Source organism: Oncorhynchus keta, chromosome 34 (assembly GCF_023373465.1).
Source record: "Oncorhynchus keta strain PuntledgeMale-10-30-2019 chromosome 34, Oket_V2, whole genome shotgun sequence".
In the NCBI taxonomy this organism is placed as follows: Eukaryota; Metazoa; Chordata; class Actinopteri; order Salmoniformes; family Salmonidae; genus Oncorhynchus; species Oncorhynchus keta.
The window spans coordinates 12,554,237-12,578,035 of NC_068454.1; the positions used below are offsets into that span (position 1 = coordinate 12,554,237).

The 23,799-nt window shown below is 33.5% G+C and overlaps 1 protein-coding gene across 1 annotated transcript in view; it reads right to left on the minus strand.

The window, feature by feature from the left end:
• tmtops2b (teleost multiple tissue opsin 2b) overlaps window positions 1-23,799 on the minus strand; it is an 81,129-nt gene that overhangs the window by 32,945 nt on the left and 24,385 nt on the right. The window contains exon 2 of the mRNA XM_052493166.1: window positions 14,204-14,529. Coding sequence (XP_052349126.1) covers window positions 14,204-14,529 — 326 coding nt within the window. The remainder of the gene's footprint in view (window positions 1-14,203; window positions 14,530-23,799) is intronic.

Genomic DNA, 23,799 nt, shown 5'->3' on the forward strand with positions numbered 1-23,799 from the left:
ATCTCAATACATATAGAATCGTAAGAATGTCAATACAAATAGAATCGTAAGAATCTCAATACATATGGAATCGCAAGAATCGCAACACATATAGAATCGTAAGAATCTCAAAACATATAAATCTAAATCGGGAGAATCGCAATACATATAGAATCGTAAGAATCTCAATACATATATAAATAGAATCGTAAGAATCTCAATACATATAGAATCGTAAGAATCTCAATACATATAGAATCGTAAGAATCTCAATACATATAGAATCGTAAGAATCTCAATACATATAGAATCGTAAGAATCTCAATACATATAGAATCGTAAGAATCTCAATACATATAGAATCGTAAGAATCTCAATACATATAGAATCGTAAGAATCTCAATACATATAGAATCGTAAGAATCTCAATACATATATATAAGAATCTCAATACATATAGAAGTAAGAATCTCAATACATATAGAATCGTAAGAATCTCAATACATATATAAATACATATAGAAAGAATCTCAATACATATAGAATCGTAAGAATCTCAATACATATAGAATCGTAAGAATCTCAATACATATAGAATCGTAAGAATCTCAATACATATAGAATCGTAAGAATCTCAATACATATAGAATCGTAAGAATCTCAATACATATAGAATCGTAAGAATCTCAATACATATAGAATCGTAAGAATCTCAATACATATATAAGAATCTCGTAAGAATCTCAATACATATAGAATCGTAAGAATCTCAATACATATAGAATCGTAAGAATCTCAATACATATAGAATCGTAAGAATCTCAATACATATAGAATCGTAAGAATCTCAATACATATAGAATCGTAAGAATCTCAATACATATAGAATCGTAAGAATCTCAATACATATAGAATCGTAAGAATCTCAATACATATAGAATCGTAAGAATCTCAATACATATAGAATCGTAAGAATCTCAATACATATATAAATCGGGAGAATCTCAATACATATAGAATCGTAAGAATCTCAATACATATAAGTAAGAATCTCAATACATATAGAATCGTAAGAATCTCAATACATATAGAATCGTAAGAATCTCAATACATATAGAATCGTAAGAATCAATACATATAGAATAAGAACAATATATAGAATCGTAAGAATCTCAATACATATATAGAATCGTAAGAATCTCAATACATATAGAATCGTAAGAATCATATAGAATCAATACATATAGAATCGTAAGAATCAATCAATAGAACATATATAAATCGTAAGAATCTCAATACATAGAATATAAGAATCTCAATACATATAGAATCTCAATCTCAATACATATAGAATCGTAAGAATCTCAATACATATATAGAATACATATAGAATCGTAAGAATCTCAATACATATAGAATCGTAAGAATCTCAATACATATAGAATCGTAAGAATCTCAATACATATAGAATCGTAAGAATCTCAATACATATAGAATCGTAAGAATCTCAATACATATAGAATCGTAAGAATCTCAATACATATAGAATCGTAAGAATCTCAATACATATAGAATCGTAAGAATCTCAATACATATAGAATCGTAAGAATCTCAATACATATATAAATCGGGAGAATCTCAATACATATAGAATCGTAAGAATCTCAATACATATAGAATCGTAAGAATCTCAATACATATAGAATCGTAAGAATCTCAATACATATAGAATCGTAAGAATCTCAATACATATAGAATCGTAAGAATCTCAATACATATAGAATCGTAAGAATCTCAATACATATAGAATCGTAAGAATCTCAATACATATAGAATCGTAAGAATCTCAATACATATAGAATCGTAAGAATCTCAATACATATAGAATCGTAAGAATCTCAATACATATATAAATCGGGAGAATCGCAATACATATAGAATCGTAAGAATCTCAATACATATAGAATCGTAAGAATCTCAATACATATAGAATAGTAAGAATCTCAATACATATAGAATCGTAAGAATCTCAATACATATAGAATCGTAAGAATCTCAATACATATAGAATCGTAAGAATCTCAATACATATAGAATCGTAAGAATCTCAATACATATAGAATCGTAAGAATCTCAATACATATAGAATCGTAAGAATCTCAATACATATAGAATCGTAAGAATCTCAATACATATAGGTAAGAATCTCAATACATATAGAATCGTAAGAATCTCAATACATATAGAATCGTAAGAATCAATACATATAGAACGTAAGAATCTCAATACATATAGAATCGTAAGAATCTCAATACATATAGAATCGTAAGAATCTCAATACATATAGAATCGTAAGAATCTCAATACATATAGAATCGTAAGAATCTCAATACATATAGAATCGTAAGAATCTCAATACATATAGAATCGTAAGAATCTCAATACATATAGAATCGTAAGAATCTCAATACATATAGAATCGTAAGAATCTCAATACATATAGAATCGTAAGAATCAATACAATACATATAGAATAGAATACATATAGAATAAGAATCTCAATACATATAGAATCGTAAGAATCTCAATACATATAGAATAAGAATCTCAATACATATAGAATAAGAATCTCAATACATATATAAATAGAATCGTAAGAATCTCAATACATATAGAATCGTAAGAATCTCAATACATATAGAATCGTAAGAATCTCAATACAATACATATAGAATCGTAAGAATCTCAATACATATAGAATCGTAAGAATCTCAATACATATAGAATCATAAGAATCTCAATACATATAGAATCGTAAGAATCTCAATACATATAGAATCGTAAGAATCTCAATACATATATAAATCGGGAGAATCAATACATATAGAATCGTAAGAATCTCAATACATATAGAATCGTAAGAATCTCAATACATATAGAATCGTAAGAATCTCAATACATATAGAATCGTAAGAATCTCAATACATATAGAATCGTAAGAATCTCAATACATATAGAATCGTAAGAATCTCAATACATATAGAATCGTAAGAATCTCAATACATATATAAGAATCAATCGTAAGAATCTCAATACATATAGAATCGTAAGAATCTCAATACATATAGAAGAATACATATATAGAATCGTAAGAATACATCAATCGTAAGAACAATACATATATAAATCGGTAAGAATCTCAATACATATAGAATCGTAAGAATCTCAAAGAATCAATACATATAGAATCGTAAGAATCTCAATACATATAGAATCGTAAGAATCTCAATACATATAGAATCGTAAGAATCTCAATACATATAGAATCGTAAGAATCTCAATACATATAGAATCGTAAGAATCTCAATACATATAGAATAGAATCAATACATATAGAATCTAAGAATCTCAATACATATAGAATCGTAAGAATCTCAATACATATATAAATCATATAGGGAGAATCTCAATACATATAGAATCGTAAGAATCTCAAATATAGAATAGAATCTCAATACATATAAGAATCTCAATACATATAGAATCGTAAGAATCTCAATACATATAGAATCGTAAGAATCTCAATACATATAGAATCGTAAGAATCTCAATACATATAGAATAGAATCTCAATACATATAGAATCGTAAGAATCTCAATACATATAGAATCGTAAGAATCTCAATACATATAGAATCGTAAGAATCTCAATACATATAGAATCGTAAGAATCTCAATACATATAGAATCGTAAGAATCTCAATACAAATAGAATCGCAATACATATAGAATCGCAAGAATCGCAATACATATAGAATCGTAAGAATCTCAATACATATAGAATCGTAAGAATCTCAATACATACAGAATCGTAAGAATCTCAATACATATATAATCATAAGAATCGCAATACATATAGAATCGTAAGAATCTCAATACATATAGAATCGTAAGAATCTCAATACATATAGAATCGTAAGAATCTCAATACATATGGAATCGCAAGATTCGCAATACATATAGAATCTTAAGAATCTCAATACATATAGAATCGTAAGAATCTCAATACATATAGAATCGTAAGAATCTCAATACATATAGAATCGTAAGAATCAATACAATAGAATAAGAATATACAATCGTAAGAATCTCAATACATATAGAATAAGAATAGAATACATATAGAATCGTAAGAATCTCAATACATATAGAATCGTAAGAATCTCAATACATATATAAATCGGGAGAATCTCAATACATATAGAATCGTAAGAATCTCAATACATATAGAATCGTAAGAATCTCAATACATATAGAATCGTAAGAATCTCAATACATATAGAATCGTAAGAATCTCAATACATATAGAATCGTAAGAATCTCAATACATATAGAATCGTAAGAATCTCAATACATATAGAATCGTAAGAATCTCAATACATATAGAATCGAATCTCAATACATATAAGAATCTCAATACATATAGAATCGTAAGAATCTCAATACATATAGAATCGCAAGAATCTCAATACATATAGAATCGTAAGAATCTCAATACATATAGAATCGTAAGAATCTCAATACATATAGAATCGTAAGAATCTCAATACATATAGAATCGTAAGAATCTCAATACAATATAGAATCGTAAGAATCTCAATCAGGAGAATCTCAATACATATAGAATCGTAAGAATCTCAATACATATAGAATCGTAAGAATCTCAATACATATAGAATCGTAAGAATCTCAATACATATAGAATCGTAAGAATCTCAATACATATAGAATCGTAAGAATCTCAATACATATAGAATCGTAAGAATCTCAATACATATAGAATCGTAAGAATCTCAATACATATAGAATCGTAAGAATCTCAATACATATAGAATCGTAAGAATCTCAATACATATAGAATCGTAAGAATCTCAATACATATAGAATAAGAATCTCAATACATATAGAATCGTAAGAATCTCAATACATATAGAATCGTAAGAATCTCAATACATATAGAATAGAATCGTAAGAATCTCAATACATATAGAATCGTAAGAATCTCAATACATATAGAATCGTAAGAATCTCAATACATATAAAATCGTAAGAATCTCAATACATATAGAATCGTAAGAATCGCAATACATATAGAATCGTAAGAATCTCAATACATATAGAATCTCAATACATATAGAATCGTAAGAATCTCAATACATATAGAATCGTAAGAATCTCAATACATATAGAATCGTAAGAATCTCAATACATATATAAATCGGGAGAATCTCAATACATATAGAATCGTAAGAATCTCAATACATATAGAATCGTAAGAATCTCAATACATATAGAATCGGAAGAATCTCAATACATATAGAATCGTAAGAATCTCAATACATATAGAATCGTAAGAATCTCAATACATATAGAATCGTAAGAATCTCAATACAATAGAATATAGAATACGTAAGAATCTCAATACATATAGAATCGTAAGAATCTCAATACATATAGAATCGTAAGAATCTCAATACATATAGAATCGTAAGAATCTCAATACATATAGAATCGTAAGAATCTCAATACATATAGAATAAGAATCTCAATACATATAGAAGTAAGAATCTCAATACATATAGAATCGTAAGAATCGAATCATAAGAATCTCAATACATATATATAGAATCGTAAGAATCTCAATACATATAGAATCGTAAGAATCTCAATACATATAGAATCGTAAGAATCTCAATACATATAGAATCGTAAGAATCTCAATACATATATAAATTGGGAGAATCTCAATACATATAGAATCGTAAGAATCTCAATACATGTTGAATCGTAAGAATCTCAATACATATAGAATCGTAAGAATCTCAATACATATAGAATCGTAAGAATCTCAATACATATATAAATCGGGAGAAACTCAATACATATAGAATCGTAAGAATCTCAATACATATATAAATCGGGAGAAACTCAATACATATAGAATCGTAAGAATCTCAATACATATAGAATCGCAATACATATAGAATCGCAAGAATCGCAATACATATAGAATCGTAAGAATCGCAATACATATAGAATCGTAAGAATCTCAATACATATAGAATCGTAAGAATCTCAATACATATAGAATCGTAAGAATCTCAATACATATAGAATCGTAAGAATCTCAATACATATAGAATCGTAAGAATCTCAATACATATAGAATCGTAAGAATCTCAATACATATATAAATCGTAAGAACAATACATATAGAATCGTAAGAATCTCAATACATATAGAATCGTAAGAATCTCAATACATATAGAATCGTAAGAATCTCAATACATATAGAATCGTAAGAATCTCAATACATATAGAATCGTAAGAATCTCAATACATATAGAATCGTAAGAATCTCAATACATATAGAATCGTAAGAATCTCAATACATATATAAAATCTCAATACATATAGAATCAATACATATAGAATCGTAAGAATCAATACATATAGAATAAAGAATCTCAATACATATAGAATCGTAAGAATCGCAATACATATAGAATCGTAAGAATCTCAATACATATAGAATCGTAAGAATCTCAATACATATAGAATCCTAAGAATCTCAATACAAATAGAATCGTAAGAATCTCAATACATATGGAATCGCAAGAATCGCAAGAATCGCAACACATATAGAATCGTAAGAATCTCAATACATATAGAATCGTAAGAATCTCAATACATATAGAATCGTAAGAATCTCAATACAAATAGAATCGTAAGAATCTCAATACATATAGAATCGCAAGAATCGCAAGAATCGCAACACATATAGAATCGTAAGAATCTCAATACATATAGAATCGTAAGAATCTCAATACATATAGAATCGTAAGAATCTCAATACATATATAAATCGGGAGAATCTCAATACATATAGAATCGTAAGAATCTCAATACATATAGAATCGTAAGAATCTCAATACATATAGAATCGCAAGAATCTCAATACATATAGAATCGTAAGAATCTCAATACATATAGAATCGTAAGAATCTCAATACATATATAAATTGGGAGAATCTCAATACATATAGAATCGTAAGAATCTCAATACATATAGAATCGTAAGAATCTCAATACATATATAAATCGGGAGAATCTCAATACATATAGAATCGTAAGAATCTCAATACATATAGAATCGTAATACATATAGAATCGCAAGAATCGCAATACATATAGAATCGTAAGAATCGCAGTACATATAGAATCGTAAGAATCTCAATACATATAGAATCGAAAGAATCTCAATACATATAGAATCGTAAGAATCTCAATACATATAGAATCGTAAGAATCTCAATACATATATGAATCGGGAGAAACTCAATACATATAGAATCGTAAGAATCTCAATACATATAGAATCGCAATACATATAGAATCGTAAGAATCTCAATACATATAGAATATAGAATCTCAATACATATAGAATCGTAAGAATCTCAATACATATATAAATCGTAAGAATCTCAATACATATAGAATCGTAAGAATCTCAATACATATAGAATCGTAAGAATCTCAATACATATAGAACATATAGAATCTCAATACATATAGAATCGTAAGAATCTCAATACATATAGAATCAATACAAGAATCTCAATACATATAGAATCGTAAGAATCTCAATACATATAGAATCGTAAGAATCTCAATACATATATAAATCGGAATCTCAATACATATAGAATCGTAAGAATCTCAATACATATAGAATGGTAAGAATCAATACATATAGAATCGTAAGAATCTCAATACATATAGAATCGTAAGAATCTCAATACATATAGAATCGTAAGAATCTCAATACATATAGAATCGTAAGAATCTCAATACATATAGAATCGTAAGAATCTCAATACATATAGAATCGTAAGAATCTCAATACATATAATATAGAATCTCAATACATATAGAATCGTAAGAATCTCAATACATATAGAATACATATAGAATAAGAATCTCAATACATATAGAATCGTAAGAATCTCAATACATATAGAATCGTAAGAATCTCAATACATATAGAATCGTAAGAATCTCAATACATATAGAATCGTAAGAATCTCAATACATATAGAATCGTAAGAATCTCAATACATATAGAATCGTAAGAATCTCAATACATATAGAATCGTAAGAATCAATACATATAGAATAAGAACAATACATATAGAATCGTAAGAATCTCAATACATATAGAATCGTAAGAATCTCAATACATATAGAATCGTAAGAATCTCAATACATATAGAATCGTAAGAATCTCAATACATATAGAATCGTAAGAATCTCAATACATATAGAATCGTAAGAATCTCAATACATATAGAATCGTAAGAATCTCAATACATATAGAATCGTAAGAATCTCAATACATATAGAATCGTAAGAATCTCAATACATATAGAAAATAAGAATCTCAATACATATAGAATAAGAATCTCAATACATATAGAATCGTAAGAATCTCAATACATATAGAATCGTAAGAATCTCAATACATATAGAATCGTAAGAATCTCAATACATATAGAATCTCAATACATATAGAATCGTAAGAATCTCAATACATATAGAATCGTAAGAATCTCAATACATATAGAATCGTAAGAATCTCAATACATATAGAATCGTAAGAATCTCAATACATATAGAAAGAATCAATACAATACATATAGAATCGTAAGAATCTCAATACATATAGAATCGTAAGAATCTCAATACATATAGAATCTAAGAATCTCAATACATATAGAATAAGAATCTCAATACATATAGAATCGTAAGAATCTCAATACATATAGAATCGTAAGAATCTCAATACATATAGAATCGTAAGAATCTCAATACATATAGAATCGTAAGAATCTCAATACATATAGAATCGTAAGAATCTCAATACATATAGAATCGTAAGAATCTCAATACATATAGAATCGTAAGAATCTCAATACATATAGAATCGTAAGAATCTCAATACATATAGAATCGTAAGAATCTCAATACATATAGAATCGTAAGAATCAATACATATAGAATCGTAAGAATCTCAATACATATAGAATCGTAAGAATCTCAATACATATAGAATCGTAAGAATCTCAATACATATAGAATCGTAGAATCTCAATACATATAGAATCGTAAGAATCTCAATACATATAGAATCGTAAGAATCTCAATACATATAGAATCGTAAGAATCTCAATACATATAGAATAGAATCTCAATACATATAGAATCGTAAGAATCAATACATATAGAATCGTAAGAATCTCAATACATATAGAATAGAATCTCAATACATATAGAATCGTAAGAATCTCAATACATATAGAATCGTAAGAATCTCAATACATATAGAATCGTAAGAATCTCAATACATATAGAATCGTAAGAATCTCAATACATATAGAATCGTAAGAATCTCAATACATATAGAATCGTAAGAATCTCAATACATATAGAATCGTAAGAATCTCAATACATATAGAATCGTAAGAATCTCAATACATATAGAATCGTAAGAATCTCAATACATATAGAATCGTAAGAATCTCAATACATATAGAATCGTAAGAATCTCAATACAATACATATAGAATCGTAAGAATCTCAATACATATAGAATCGTAAGAATCTCAATACATATAGAATCGTAAGAATCTCAATACATATAGAATCGGAGAATCAATACATATAGAATCGTAAGAATCTCAATACATATAGAATCTCAATACATATAGAATCGTAAGAATCTCAATACATATAGAATCGTAAGAATCTCAATACATATAGAATCGTAAGGATCTCAATACATATAGAATCGTAAGAATCTCAATACATATAGAATCGTAAGAATCTCAATACATATAGAATCGTAAGAATCTCAATACATATATAAATCGGGAGAATCTCAATACATATAGAATCGTAAGAATCTCAATACATATATAAATCGGGAGAATCTCAATACATATAGAATCGTAAGAATCTCAATACATATAGAATCGTAAGAATCTCAATACATATAGAATCGTAAGAATCTCAATACATATAGAATCGTAAGAATCTCAATACATATAGAATCGTAAGAATCTCAATACATATAGAATCGTAAGAATCTCAATACATATAGAATCGTAAGAATCTCAATACATATATAAATCGGGAGAATCTCAATACATATAGAATCGTAAGAATCTCAATACATATAGAATCGTAAGAATCTCAATACATATAGAATCGTAAGAATCTCAATACATATAGAATCGTAAGAATCTCAATACATATAGAATCGTAAGAATCTCAATACATAGAATCGTAAGAATCTCAATACATATAGAATCGTAAGAATCTCAATACATATAGAATCTCAATACATATAGAATCTCAATACATATAGAATCGGGAGAATCTCAATACATATAGAATCGTAAGAATCTCAATACAGAATAGAATACGTAAGAATCTCAATACATATAGAATCGTAAGAATCTCAATACATATAGAATCGTAAGAATCTCAATACATATAGAATCGTAAGAATCTCAATACATATAGAATCGTAAGAATCTCAATACATATAGAATCGGGTAAGAATCTCAATACATATAGAATCGTAAAAGAATCTCAATACATATAGAATCGTAAGAATCTCAATACATAAGAATCTCAATACATATAGAATCGTAAGAATCTCAATACATATAGAATCGTAAGAATCTCAATACATATAGAATCGTAAGAATCTCAATACATATAGAATCGTAAGAATCTCAATACATATAGAATCGTAAGAATCTCAATACATATAGAATCGTAAGAATCTCAATACATATAGAATACATATAGAATAAGAATCTCAATACATATAGAATCGTAAGAATCTCAATACATATAGAATCGTAAGAATCTCAATACATATAGAATCGTAAGAATCTCAATACATATAGAATCGTAAGAATCTCAATACATATAGAATCGTAAGAATCTCAATACATAGAATCTCAATACATATAGAATCGTAAGAATCTCAATACATATAGAATCGTAAGAATCAATACATATAGAAATAAGAATCTCAATACATATAGAATCGTAAGAATCTCAATACATATAGAATCGTAAGAATCTCAATACATATATGAATCGGAAGAATCTCAATACATATAGAATCGTAAGAATCTCAATACATATATGAATCGGGAGAAACTCAATACATATAGAATCGTAAGAATCTCAATACATATAGAATCGTAATAATCTCAATACATATAGAATCGTAAGAATCTCAATACATATAAAAATCGGGAGAATCGCAATACATATATAGAATCATAAGAATCTCAATACATATATAATCGTAAGAATCTCAATACATATATAAATCGGGAGAATCTCAATACATATAGAATCGTAAGAATCTCAATACATATAGAATCGTAAGAATCTCAATACATATAGAATCGTAAGAATCTCAATACATATAGAATCGTAAGAATCTCAATACATATAGAAATCGGGAGAATCTCAATACATATAGAATAAGAATCTCAATACATATAGAATCGTAAGAATCTCAATACATATAGAATCGTAAGAATCTCAATACATATAGAATCGTAAGAATCTCAATACATATAGAATCGTAAGAATCTCAATACATATATAGAATCAATACATATAGAAAGAATCTCAATACATATAGAATCGTAAGAATCTCAATACATATAGAATCGTAAGAATCTCAATACATATATACATCGTAAGAATCTCAATACATATATACATCGGGAGAATCTCAAAACATATAGATTCGCAAGAATCTCAATACATATAGAATTGTAAGAATCTCAATACATATAGAATCGTAAGAATCTCAATACATATAGAATCGTAAGAATCTCAATACATATAGAATCGTAAGAATCTCAATACATATAGAATCGTAAGAATCTCAATACATATAGAAAAGAATCTCAATACATATAGAATCGTAAGAATCTCAATACATATATAAATCGGGAGAATCTCAATACATATAGAATCGTAAGAATCTCAATACATATAGAATCGTAAGAATCTCAATACATATAGAATCGTAAGAATCTCAATACATATAGAATCGTAAGAATCTCAATACATATATAAATCGGGAGAATCTCAATACATATAGAATCGTAAGAATCTCAATACATATAGAATCGTAAGAATCTCAATACATATAGAATCGTAAGAATCTCAATACATATAGAATCGTAAGAATCTCAATACATATAGAATCGTAAGAATCTCAATACATATAGAATCGTAAGAATCTCAATACATATATAAATCGGGAGAATCACAATACATATAGAATCGTAAGAATCTCAACACATATAGAATCGTAAGAATCTCAATACATATATAAATCGGGAGAATCTCAATACATATAGAATCGTAAGAATCTCAATACATATATAAATCGTGAGAATCTCAATACATATAGAATCGTAAGAATCTCAATACATATATAAATCGGGAGAATCGCAATACATATAGAATCATAAGAATCTCAATACATATAGAATCGTAAGAATCTCAATACATATAGAATCGTAAGAATCTCAATACATATAGAATCGTAAGAATCTCAATACATATAGAATCGTAAGAATCTCAATACATATAGAATCGTAAGAATCTCAATACATATATAAATCGGGAGAATCTCAATACATATAGAATCGTAAGAATCTCAATACATATATAAATCGGGAGAATCTCAATACATATATAAATTGGGAGAATCTCAATACATATAGAATCGTAAGAATCTCAATACATATAGAATCGTAAGAATCTCAATACATATAGAATCGTAAGAATCTCAATACATATAGAATCGAGAATCTCAATACATATAGAATCGTAAGAATCTCAATACATATATGAATCGGGAGAATCTCAATACATATAGAATCGTAAGAATCTCAATACATATAGAATCGGGAGAATCAATACAAATAGAATCTCAATACATATAGAATCTACATATAGAATCAAGAATCGCAATACATATAGAATCGTAAGAATCTCAATACATATAGAATCGTAAGAATCTCAATACATACAGAATCGTAAGAATCTCAATACATATATAATCATAAGAAGAATACATATAGAATCGTAAGAATCTCAATACATATAGAATCGTAAGAATCTCAATACATATAGAATCGTAAGAATCTCAATACATATAGAATCGTAAGAATCTCAATACATATAGAATCTTAAGAATCTCAATACATATATAAATCGGGAGAATCGCAATACATATAGAATAGTAAGAATCTCAATACATATAGAATCGTAAGAATCTCAATACATATAGAATCGTAAGAATCTCAATACATATAGAATCGTAAGAATCTCAATACATATAGAATCGTAAGAATCTCAATACATATATAAATCGGGAGAATCACAATACATATATAAATCGGGAGAATCACAATACATATATAAATCGGGAGAATCACAATACATAATCGGATCAGCACCTAGTATTATGATAATATCGTATCATGAGGTTCCTGGCAATTCCCAGCCCTAATTCCCACGACCTCCTTCTCCAGACTCACTAGGTGTTCTAGCAGGGTGATCTTGGAGTTAATTGACCCCCAGAATAAATTGAATGGGCAGGCGCATGGATCACACCAATCTTGATTAAAACACAATAAGGGTTTAGTTTAGTTGTGAGTATAGTGCTGAAATTGATCTCAATAGTGAGCCAGATTCAATTCAATTTGGAGGGCTCTCACACACACACACACACACACACACACACACACACACACACACACACACACACACACACACACACACACACACACACACACACACACACACACACACACACACGCATTACTCACTCTTTCACAACTCAGCATTTCGCTACACTCGCAATAATCTGCTAACCATGTGTATGTGACCAATAAATGAGATTTTATTTATTTATCTACAAACACACATTATTTTGTTTTCTCTCAGTCTCTCTTTTAGTACATTGTGCATCTCTCAATGTCAATACTTTACTCTCTCCGCATCTGTCTCTGTCTCTCTCCCTCCCTCCCATCAGTCAACAGTATCCCCCCACCTGTTTGACTGCCCACAGTAGCCGACAGTAGCAGTAGACCATGATGGCGATGGGCAGGCCCAGGCAGAAGACGAACAGACAGATGATGTAGGCGTGGGACTGAGCCGTCCTCAGGGTCCAGGACACGGAGCAGCTGGTGCCGGCCCCCTCCAGGTCGTAGCTACTCCAGCCTAGCAGGGGGGGCACCGTCCAGATCAGGGAGTACAGCCAGGAGCCCCCCACGGCCAGCAGGGGCTTGCGGTAGTCAGGACCACGCTTGTTGTACACAGTCAGGGTACTGTAGCGGTCATATGAAAGGACCACCAGGGAGATCAACGACACGATACCTGGGGAGGGGAGGGAGAGGAGAAGCGGAGCAGGAGAAAGAGTGGTACGAGCAGCGGGAGAGAGAAAGAGAAGGAGAGAGACATTGGGTGGTAGTGAGGAAGAGAAGGAGAGAGACATTGGGTGGTAGTGAGGAGGGGAAGAAGGAGAGAGACATTGGGTGGTAGTGAGAAAGAGAAGGAGAGAGACATTGGGTGGTAGTGAGGAGGGGAAGAAGGAGAGAGACATTGGGTGGTAGTGAGGAAGGGAAGAAGGAGAGAGACATTGGGTGGTAGTGAGGAAGGGAAGAAGGAGAGAGACATTGGGTGGTAGTGAGGAGGGGAAGAAGGAGAGAGACATTGGGTGGTAGTGAGGAAGGAGAGAGACATTGGGTGGTAGTGAGGAAGGGAAGAAGGAGAGAGACATTGGGTGGTAGTGAGGAAGGAGAGAGACATTGGGTGGTAGTGAGGAAGGAGAGAGACATTGGGTGGTAGTGAGGAGGGGAAGAAGGAGAGAGACATTGGGTGGTAGTGAGGAGGGGAAGAAGGAGAGAGACATTGGGTGGTAAGTGAAGAAGGGAAGACGGAGAGAGACATTGGGTGGTTGTGAGGAGGGGAAGAAGGAGAGAGACATTGGGTGGTAGTGAGGAAGGAGAGAGACATTGGGTGGTAGTGAGGAAGGGAAGAAGGAGAGAGACATTGGGTGGTAGTGAGGAAGGAGAGAGACATTGGGTGGTAGTGAGGAAGGAGAGAGACATTGGGTGGTAGTGAGGAAGGGAAGAAGGAGAGAGACATTGGGTGGTAGTGAGGAAGGAGAGAGACATTGGGTGGTAGTGAGGAGGGGAAGAAGGAGAGAGACATTGGGTGGTAGTGAGGAAGGGAAGAAGGAGAGAGACATTGGGTGGTAGTGAGGAAGGGAAGAAGGAGAGAGACATTGGGTGGTAGTGAGGAAGGGAAGGAGAGAGACATCGGGTGGTAGTGAGGACGGGAAGAAGGAGAGAAGACAGAAGGACAGAGTGAGGAAGGAGGAAGGGGGAGAAAGAGAGATTCATTGACCAATTATTGGCTGACTAAATGAGAAAACAGATTGAGTTGAAGAGTTCCACAGATTGATCTATTGGGAGATCAATACACTCATAAAGGGTTAGTAATAAACAGGGCCTTGGGGAGACATGGGCTGCGGTCCAAATACTTAAAAGACGCTCGCTATCCCCTCGGCCCTCAAATTAAGTGGACACTTCTGATGATGTATCATGACGTCTGACGAGTATACACTTACAGGGCAAGGGGTGAGGGAGGAAGGAATGATTGTTAAATGGACCACCCTTGGCCGTGAAATTGGTCACTCGTTCATCATGATTGTGTTTTCAGCCACCGGTAGCTTGTGGGTGCTTTATATCCGCTACATTCAATTATGAGTGCATGTCTACTTATACTAAATATATCAATATTAATATACGCCTAATGTATGATAGCGAGCAAATTAATTAGATAAATAACATTAGCCTGCCTAGCTGGAACTTCTGAAGAAGTCAATTGTTTTATTTCTACAATTTCCAATAGCTAACCAAACAAAAACATATTTACTTTTTACGTTGTAGCAAAATGTCGAACTTATTTGCATTCGTTTTTACTTCCACTTGTTTGCTGACTTCTCCATTGATGTTGTTTTGAAGTTTCCCCTGACTTTTCTTAGCGGATGTACACCCGTCATGAATTGAATTATGGGGAGTTTCAGGTCTTGGCGTGAACATAATTGTACACTCGCAAAGCCGACGAAAAACGAGGGTTGAGGGGCTTATGTTGTAAACTTCCCTTGTTTGGCTAATCATTTGGACCGTCCTCCAAGATGGCGACAAGGATTCCCCCAAGGGCATAAGGCGAGGGTAAGTAGACGAGGGTGTGTCTTTTAAGTGTTTAGACCGCAGCCATATGGGACCTTCTAAAGTCAGTGTGTGCACTAAACATAGGAGCTGCATGAGACAACAGATACATAGATGTCTGCTCGTTGATCCCTCTGATGATATTTTAACAGCGCAGTGATCCCCTAGCATTTGTATTAGCCGCTTTGATAAATCTTAACTGACATGTCTGACTGGCAGCACGTCTCTCTACACTTTTTTATTTTTGGTGCTTGAACACATTTGAGGTGTTTTAACACTCAGGCAGACAGGAAGGAAATTAGATGGGGACACAAGCAAGTGGGAGAAACAGTGGATGCTGGGATTGAACCCTGATCTCGAGTGGGGAGTGTTACCACCACAGCACAGCTCTGCACAAAGATCTCTATTGGTAACCTCTTTCTACCGACTCTGTGCTTAAAGACTGAACGTTTACAGATATTGTGAAAATATTTGTGCCTCCAGGATTCTTTCTACAAAATCAACAACTTCCTGCATATAATGTGAGGGCTTGCAAGTGTTAAAAATCCCCACACTATTTCTGCATAAAATTGTCAAATCATTGCAATATTTATTGCATAAAACTGACCCACCACCACTGTACAAAACAGAGGGCTTGTATTTTCAACCAATCACACCACATCAATACATTTTCGCAACAAATTCATTGCAAATTGCCTTGCAAATTGTCAGACTTGTCACACCAAAATCAATCATTTTTGCCCGCAAATGTCACTAGAAATCCCCACTAAATCCTGGGGGGTCTGAATACATAATTTCGTACTACTTGGTGAAAAAATGTGTTGTTTATTCCTGTCTCGATACGTGGAGGTTCTGCTCTGAATACCAACACCCACAGCTTGAACTAGACTTTTTAATGAGAAACAAGTGGAAAGGATCACAAGAAGCAACACATTGGGGACATTGACCTTTGCTCTGTGTATGTGTGTGTGTGTGTGTGTGTGTGTTAGAGTCAAGGGAAATAATTAAAATCTGCAATACTGCTGCTGTCCCTCAGGAGTTGAGTTTACCACCCCAGCTTTCCCTCTACAGAGGTGGGATTGTCTGTAAACTCCATCTAACCTTGGCCTTGGAGGCAGATTCTGACCTACAGCGAGTGAGGAAGTCTTTCTCTCCCTCTTTTCTCTGCTCTTTTCGTATCAGAGAGCTGCCGAATTCACAAATCGCTTCTCTAAGAGGCTTTGATCTCAGCCACAGTCTAATCTAGCACAACGTTGTGTATTATTGTAACATCTGAATGTGAAAAAACACAGAGAACACATGTAAATGTACTGAATATAAACATGAACAAAATAGCTATCTCCATAGTTATGTAACAGTGCTTCTAGGAAGGTTCTGAACTGATTTAATAACACATAAAGTCTCACATCAACAGAACACAATGGGGATTCTATTAGGCACGTCACTGACTAAACACACGCATGTACACACACATACCACAAGCACACGCACACACTCTTTCTTTCTTTCTTTCTCTCTCTCTCTCTATCGCTCTGTCTCTCTCTCTCAAATCAAATCACATTTTATTTGTCACATTCGCCAAATACAACAGGTATAGATAGACCTTACAGTGAAATGCTTACTTACAAGCTCTTAACCAACAATGCAGTTTCAAGAAAATACCCCCCCAAAAAGTAAGAGATAAGAATAACAAATATTTAAAGAGCAGCAGTAAATAGAGGTGCTATATTTTTATGTTTTTATTTCACCTTTATTTAACCAGGTAGGCTAGTTGAGAACACCTTTATTTAACCAGGTAGGCTAGTTGAGAACACCTTTATTTAACCAGGTAGGCTAGTTGAGGACACCTTTATTTAACCAGGTAGGCTAGTTGAGAACACCTTTATTTAACCAGGTAGGCTAGTTGAGAACACCTTTATTTAACCAGGTAGGCTAGTTGAGAACACCTTTATTTAACCAGGTAGGCAAGTTGAGAACACCTTTATTTAACCAGGTAGGCTAGTTGAGAACACCTTTATTTAACCAGGTAGGCTAGTTGAGAACACCTTTATTTAACCAGGTAGGCTAGTTGAGAACACCTTTATTTAACCAGGTAGGTCAGTTGAGAACAAGTTCTCATTTACAATTGTGACCTGGCCAAGATTAAGCAAAGCAGTTCGACACATACAACAACACAGAGTTACACATGGAGTAAAACAAACATACAGTCAATAATACAGTATAAACAAGTCTATATACGATGTGAGCAAATGAGGTGAGAAGGGAGGGAAAGGCAAAAAAAAGGTCATGGTGGCGAAGTAAATACAATATAGCAAGTAAAACACTGGAATGGTAAATTTGCAGTATACAGTGGGGCAAAACATTATTTAGTCAGCCACCAATTGTGCAAGTTCTCCCACTTAAAAAATGAGAGAGGCCTGTACTTTTCATCATAGGTACACTTCAACTATGACAGACAAAATGAGGAAAAAAATCCAGAAAATCACATTGTAGGATTTTTATGAATTTATTTGCAAATTATGGTGGAAAATAAGTATTTGCCTAGAGAGCTGTTGGTGACTGTCTACTGTGGCATGTCACTGGCCAGATCAAAGATTTTATTACCTTGCTTTAATTTGGAAGACCATGTGGTAATTTTGTGCTTTCTAAATCAATTTATGTGCAAGCATATTAAAATTACAACATCTAGCCTTTCTGTTATGTTCAACAATGTGGAAATGTTTCTGACTATCATTATTTGAATTGCCTTGTTGACACAGGATTGATTATATCATAAATTACACTTGGGGATATAACAATATGATGATGTTGTGACGACACTGATAAGGTAGGTAACAATGTGATAATGTCATAGAGACATGGTGAGTTCAGAATGTGATGTCATAGAGACATGGTGAGTTCAGAATGTGATGATGTCATAGAGACATGGTGAGTTCAGAATGTGATGCTGTCATAAAGATTAGGATTATAGAGACCTATTAAATTACTAGAGGGGCTGTGTCATAAACCCAAAAAGTTCCAGAATGGTCTGAAAATGGCAGCTATTGTGGTCAGGGATGAAATCCAAAACCAGTGTGAAAGAGAGAGCCACCATGTCTCTGAAAGAGGTGCCGGTTTAGATTATAGATACAACTGTCCAAGCGCCCCGGTTAGATGACCTAAATAACCAGTAGGAAACAGGGATATAATTCACACTTTATTTCCATAGACCAAACAGACACACACACAGAAAACAGGAAGAGGAGAGGTAGGGACATAACTACACGAGGACACAGAATGTTTGTTCTAATTTGGAAAAAAATATTACCATGAAAAAAAAATACATTTTGTACACAATAAAGAAGATCAATTTACTATGGGTCATCATGTAAATATTGCTTCCAGTGTAGATCAAAGCTCAGAACGCTTATATTCTTGATCTGACTGAGTTCTAATCGCGGCTACCCTCTTTGCAGACGAGTGGAATCATCAACAGTGGTTTGTTAGATATTTTTGCCTGTGTCCCCAGGATTTTCCTTTTTAGCGGCACATTCACCACTCAATTTCAATTTATGGGGCTTTATTGGCATGGGAAACATATGTTTAGATTGTCAAAGAAAGTTAAATAAATAAACAAATAAACAATAAAACATTTACAGTAAACATTACACTCACAAAAGCTCTAAATGTCACGGTTTTCATGTGGTGAAGGAGAGTCGGACCAAACTGCAGCATGTATATTTCGATCCATGTTTAATCACACAACGTTAAACACGAAGAAAACACAAACACTACAAAACAATAAACGAAACCAAAAACAGCCTATACTTGTGTCAACTAACACAGCACAAGGATATCAAGACACTCAGGACAATCACCCACAATACAACCAAAGAATATGGCTGCCTAAATATGGTTCACAATCAGAGACAACGATACACACCTGCCTCTGATTGAGAACCACTTCAGACAGCCATAGACTAACCTAGAACACCCCACTAAGCTACAATCCCACTATCTACACACCACATACAAAACCCCATGTCACACCCTGGCCTGACCAAATACATGAAGAAAAACACAAAATACTACGACCAGGGCGTGACACTAAAAGAATAAAGACATTTCAAATGTAATATTATGTACAAATAAAAAGTACAAAGGGAAAATAAATAAACATAAATATGGGTTGTACATACAATGGTGTTTGTTCTTCACTGTTTTCTTGTGTCAACGCGTCACAAATCTTGCTGCTGTGATGGCACGCTGTGGTATTTCACCCAATAGATATGGGAGTTTATCAAAATTGGATTTGTTTTCTAATTCTTTGTTGGTCTGTGTAATCTGAGGGAAATATGTGTCTCTGATATGGTCATAGGAGGTTAGGAAGTGCAGCTCAGTTTCCACCTCATTTTGTGTGCAATGTGCACATAGCACATTGGGACAGCCAGAGTGGTCAGGTATTCTGCCACTGTGTACTCTCTGTTTAGGGCCAAATAGCATTCAAGTTTGCTCTGTTTTTTTGTTAATTCTTTCCAATGTGTCAGTAATGATCTTTTTGTTTTCTCATGATTTGGTCGGGTGTAATTGTGTTGCTGTCCTGGGGCTCTGTGGGGTCTGTTTGTGAAGGCCCAGACCAGCTTGCTTAGGCGACTCTTCTCCAGGTTCATCTCTTTGTAGGTGATGGCTTTGTTACGGAAGGTTTGGGAATCGCTTCCTTTTAGGTGGTTGTAGAATTTAATGGCTCTTTTCTGGAATTTGATAATGAGTGGGTATCGGCCTAACACTCTCAAACAGCTAACTCCGCCCTCTCGCAGCCGAGGCCCTAGGGCCTGAGAAGTGAAACAAACTACCCCAGCTTGGAATCAGCTCAATTAAGCAACTAGAGACGCTGCTGACACCGAGTGTTTGCGAGATGCCGGACAAATGGCCATTTTAAAACCGTCCGGCAATTACTGACATGTCAACAGAGAATGAGTGCACACCTGGTAAATAGTCGCTTATATATCAGTCATTTAGGTGGCTAGCTGCCAGCAGAGACTTCTATTGCCTTAACATTGGCTAGTATTACTTAGCCAGCTAGAAGGATGAAGTAAAAAGCTAACATTAAACGAAGTCTACCTCAGCAGGGGCAAAAAATAGGCTACTAAGTTCTCATAATAACTTTGCTTTATGGGGTTAGGCTATTAAGACAGACACAGATGTGGTGCTCAGTGGTGAGGCTGAAGCAGGCTGCAATGCACCATGGAGCAGGAGCCAGGTGGAGCTCTTCAACATTTTTATCACAATATTTATTTGTTATTTTTTTATGAAACATTTTTTTGGGTGGGGGGTTTGTCTGTTTTGCATGTTATTTTGGCATTAATACATGTCACATATCAGTTTGCAAACAATATACAATATATATCATTGAGTTAATAAAGCTGCATACAAACATTGTCTCTTTGTTGTTTTCTTGAGAAGGCAGCTCCAAAATGCAGGTGTTTCAGTTTAGCTCAGTGCTTTCTGTGGTGGTGGGGCAAGGCAGCAGAAAATACAGAGCATTGCGCAGTGATTGGCTCAGTGTTCTGTCACTCATGGGGACACTACGTCACCGCCAATTATAAGGGTAGAGCTAGAAAATCCTAGCCTCTTAGGTGCTGCCATAGAGTTACATTAGTAGCGCCCATCAAAGAAGGCTCAAGGTCATTGGCCACAGATAAAATGTAGTCAAGTCACGTTATATGTACAGTAGCTTTGATTGGACTGATCATGTCAACATCATACTTTCAAAATCTTAGCTAGCAGTCATCATCATGAATCATGTCGACAATCTACTGGCAAATCCTTTTTAATCCTTGTCATATGAAGAGAAATAATGAAGAGAAATTCTAAATAAAATGTATCGGTGCTCATCGGCCATTGGACATAAACATTACACAACAAGTTGGAAATCGTAAATTCAACAATGAGTGGTTTGGAAGGGATCAGTGACAGTGAGTAACTGCAAGCATTGCAAAGCAATCACTAGCCTGCTATTCAGTGGAGTGGCTTTGTGGTCCCACATCTGGGATTAAGGGGCTCTTATCCAAGTTTAAAATCATAAACATTCAACATTGGCCATGCTGTCAATGAAGCATGATTTGTGCCGCGCTCAAAACAACTGTTAACTTGGAATTGTGAAAACTGTTTTGGAAAATACGTTTTGAACGGACATCCAACTCAGAATGATAAATCCGGCCTCTTTCTAGAGCTACGACCCGAAGATCAATGACGTCATCATGATTCGCCCTTGTTTTATTTTCGAGTTCCCAGTTGTTTTGAAAGCACCATAAATCCACAGAATGCCAGACTTTGATGACAAAATGTGTCCATGAAGGACCTCCATGCCACATTCCTGTTCAAGTGAGCACATCACAACAATGTCCAAAAAATGCATTGTATGCTGCTGCAAAGAATTATGTAATATGCCAGAGAGATATGTACACTGTAGCTAAGAAAGTGATACTGTGTATGTTGTGTAGTAAGATGTTAGTAGCTCATGTGCCTCACCCTAATAATCTGGTCTATTATCTGGCTAGCTACCGACCAGATCATTAACCAAGACCAACAACACAAACACATGAACTATACAGCCCTTTCATGACGGGGCTAGTAGCCATGTGCTAGCTAGCTACCGACCAGATCATTAACCAAGACCAACAACACAAACACATGAACTATACAGCCCTTTCATGACGGGGCTAGTAGCCATGTGCAAGCTAGCTACCGACCAGATCATTAACCAAGACCAGCAACACACACACATGGACTATACAGCCCTTTCATGACGGGGCTAGTAGCCATGTGCTAGCTAGCTACCGACCGGATCATTAACCAAGACCAACAACACACACACATGGACTATACAGCCCTTTCATGACGGGGCTAGTAGCCATGTGCTAGCTAGCTACCGACCGGATCGGGACCACCCATACGTAGAATGTATGCACACATGACTGTAAGTCGCTTTGGATAAAAGCGTCTGCTAAATGGCATATATTATTTATTTATTTATTTATCATTAACCAAGACCAACAACACACACACATGGACTATACAGCCCTTTCATGACGGGGCTAGTAGCCATGTGCTAGCTAGCTACCGACCGGATCGGGACCACCCATACGTAGAATGTATGCACACATGACTGTAAGTCGCTTTGGATAAAAGCGTCTGCTAAATGGCATATATTATTTATTTATTTATTTATCATTAACCAAGACCAACAACACAAACACATGGACTATACAGCCCTTTCATGACGGGGCTAGTAGCCATGTGCTAGCTAGCTACCGACCAGATCATTAACCAAGACCAACAACACAAACACATGGACTATACATGGACTATACAGCCCTTTCATGACGGGGCTAGTAGCCATGTGCTAGCTAGCTACCGACCAGATCATTAA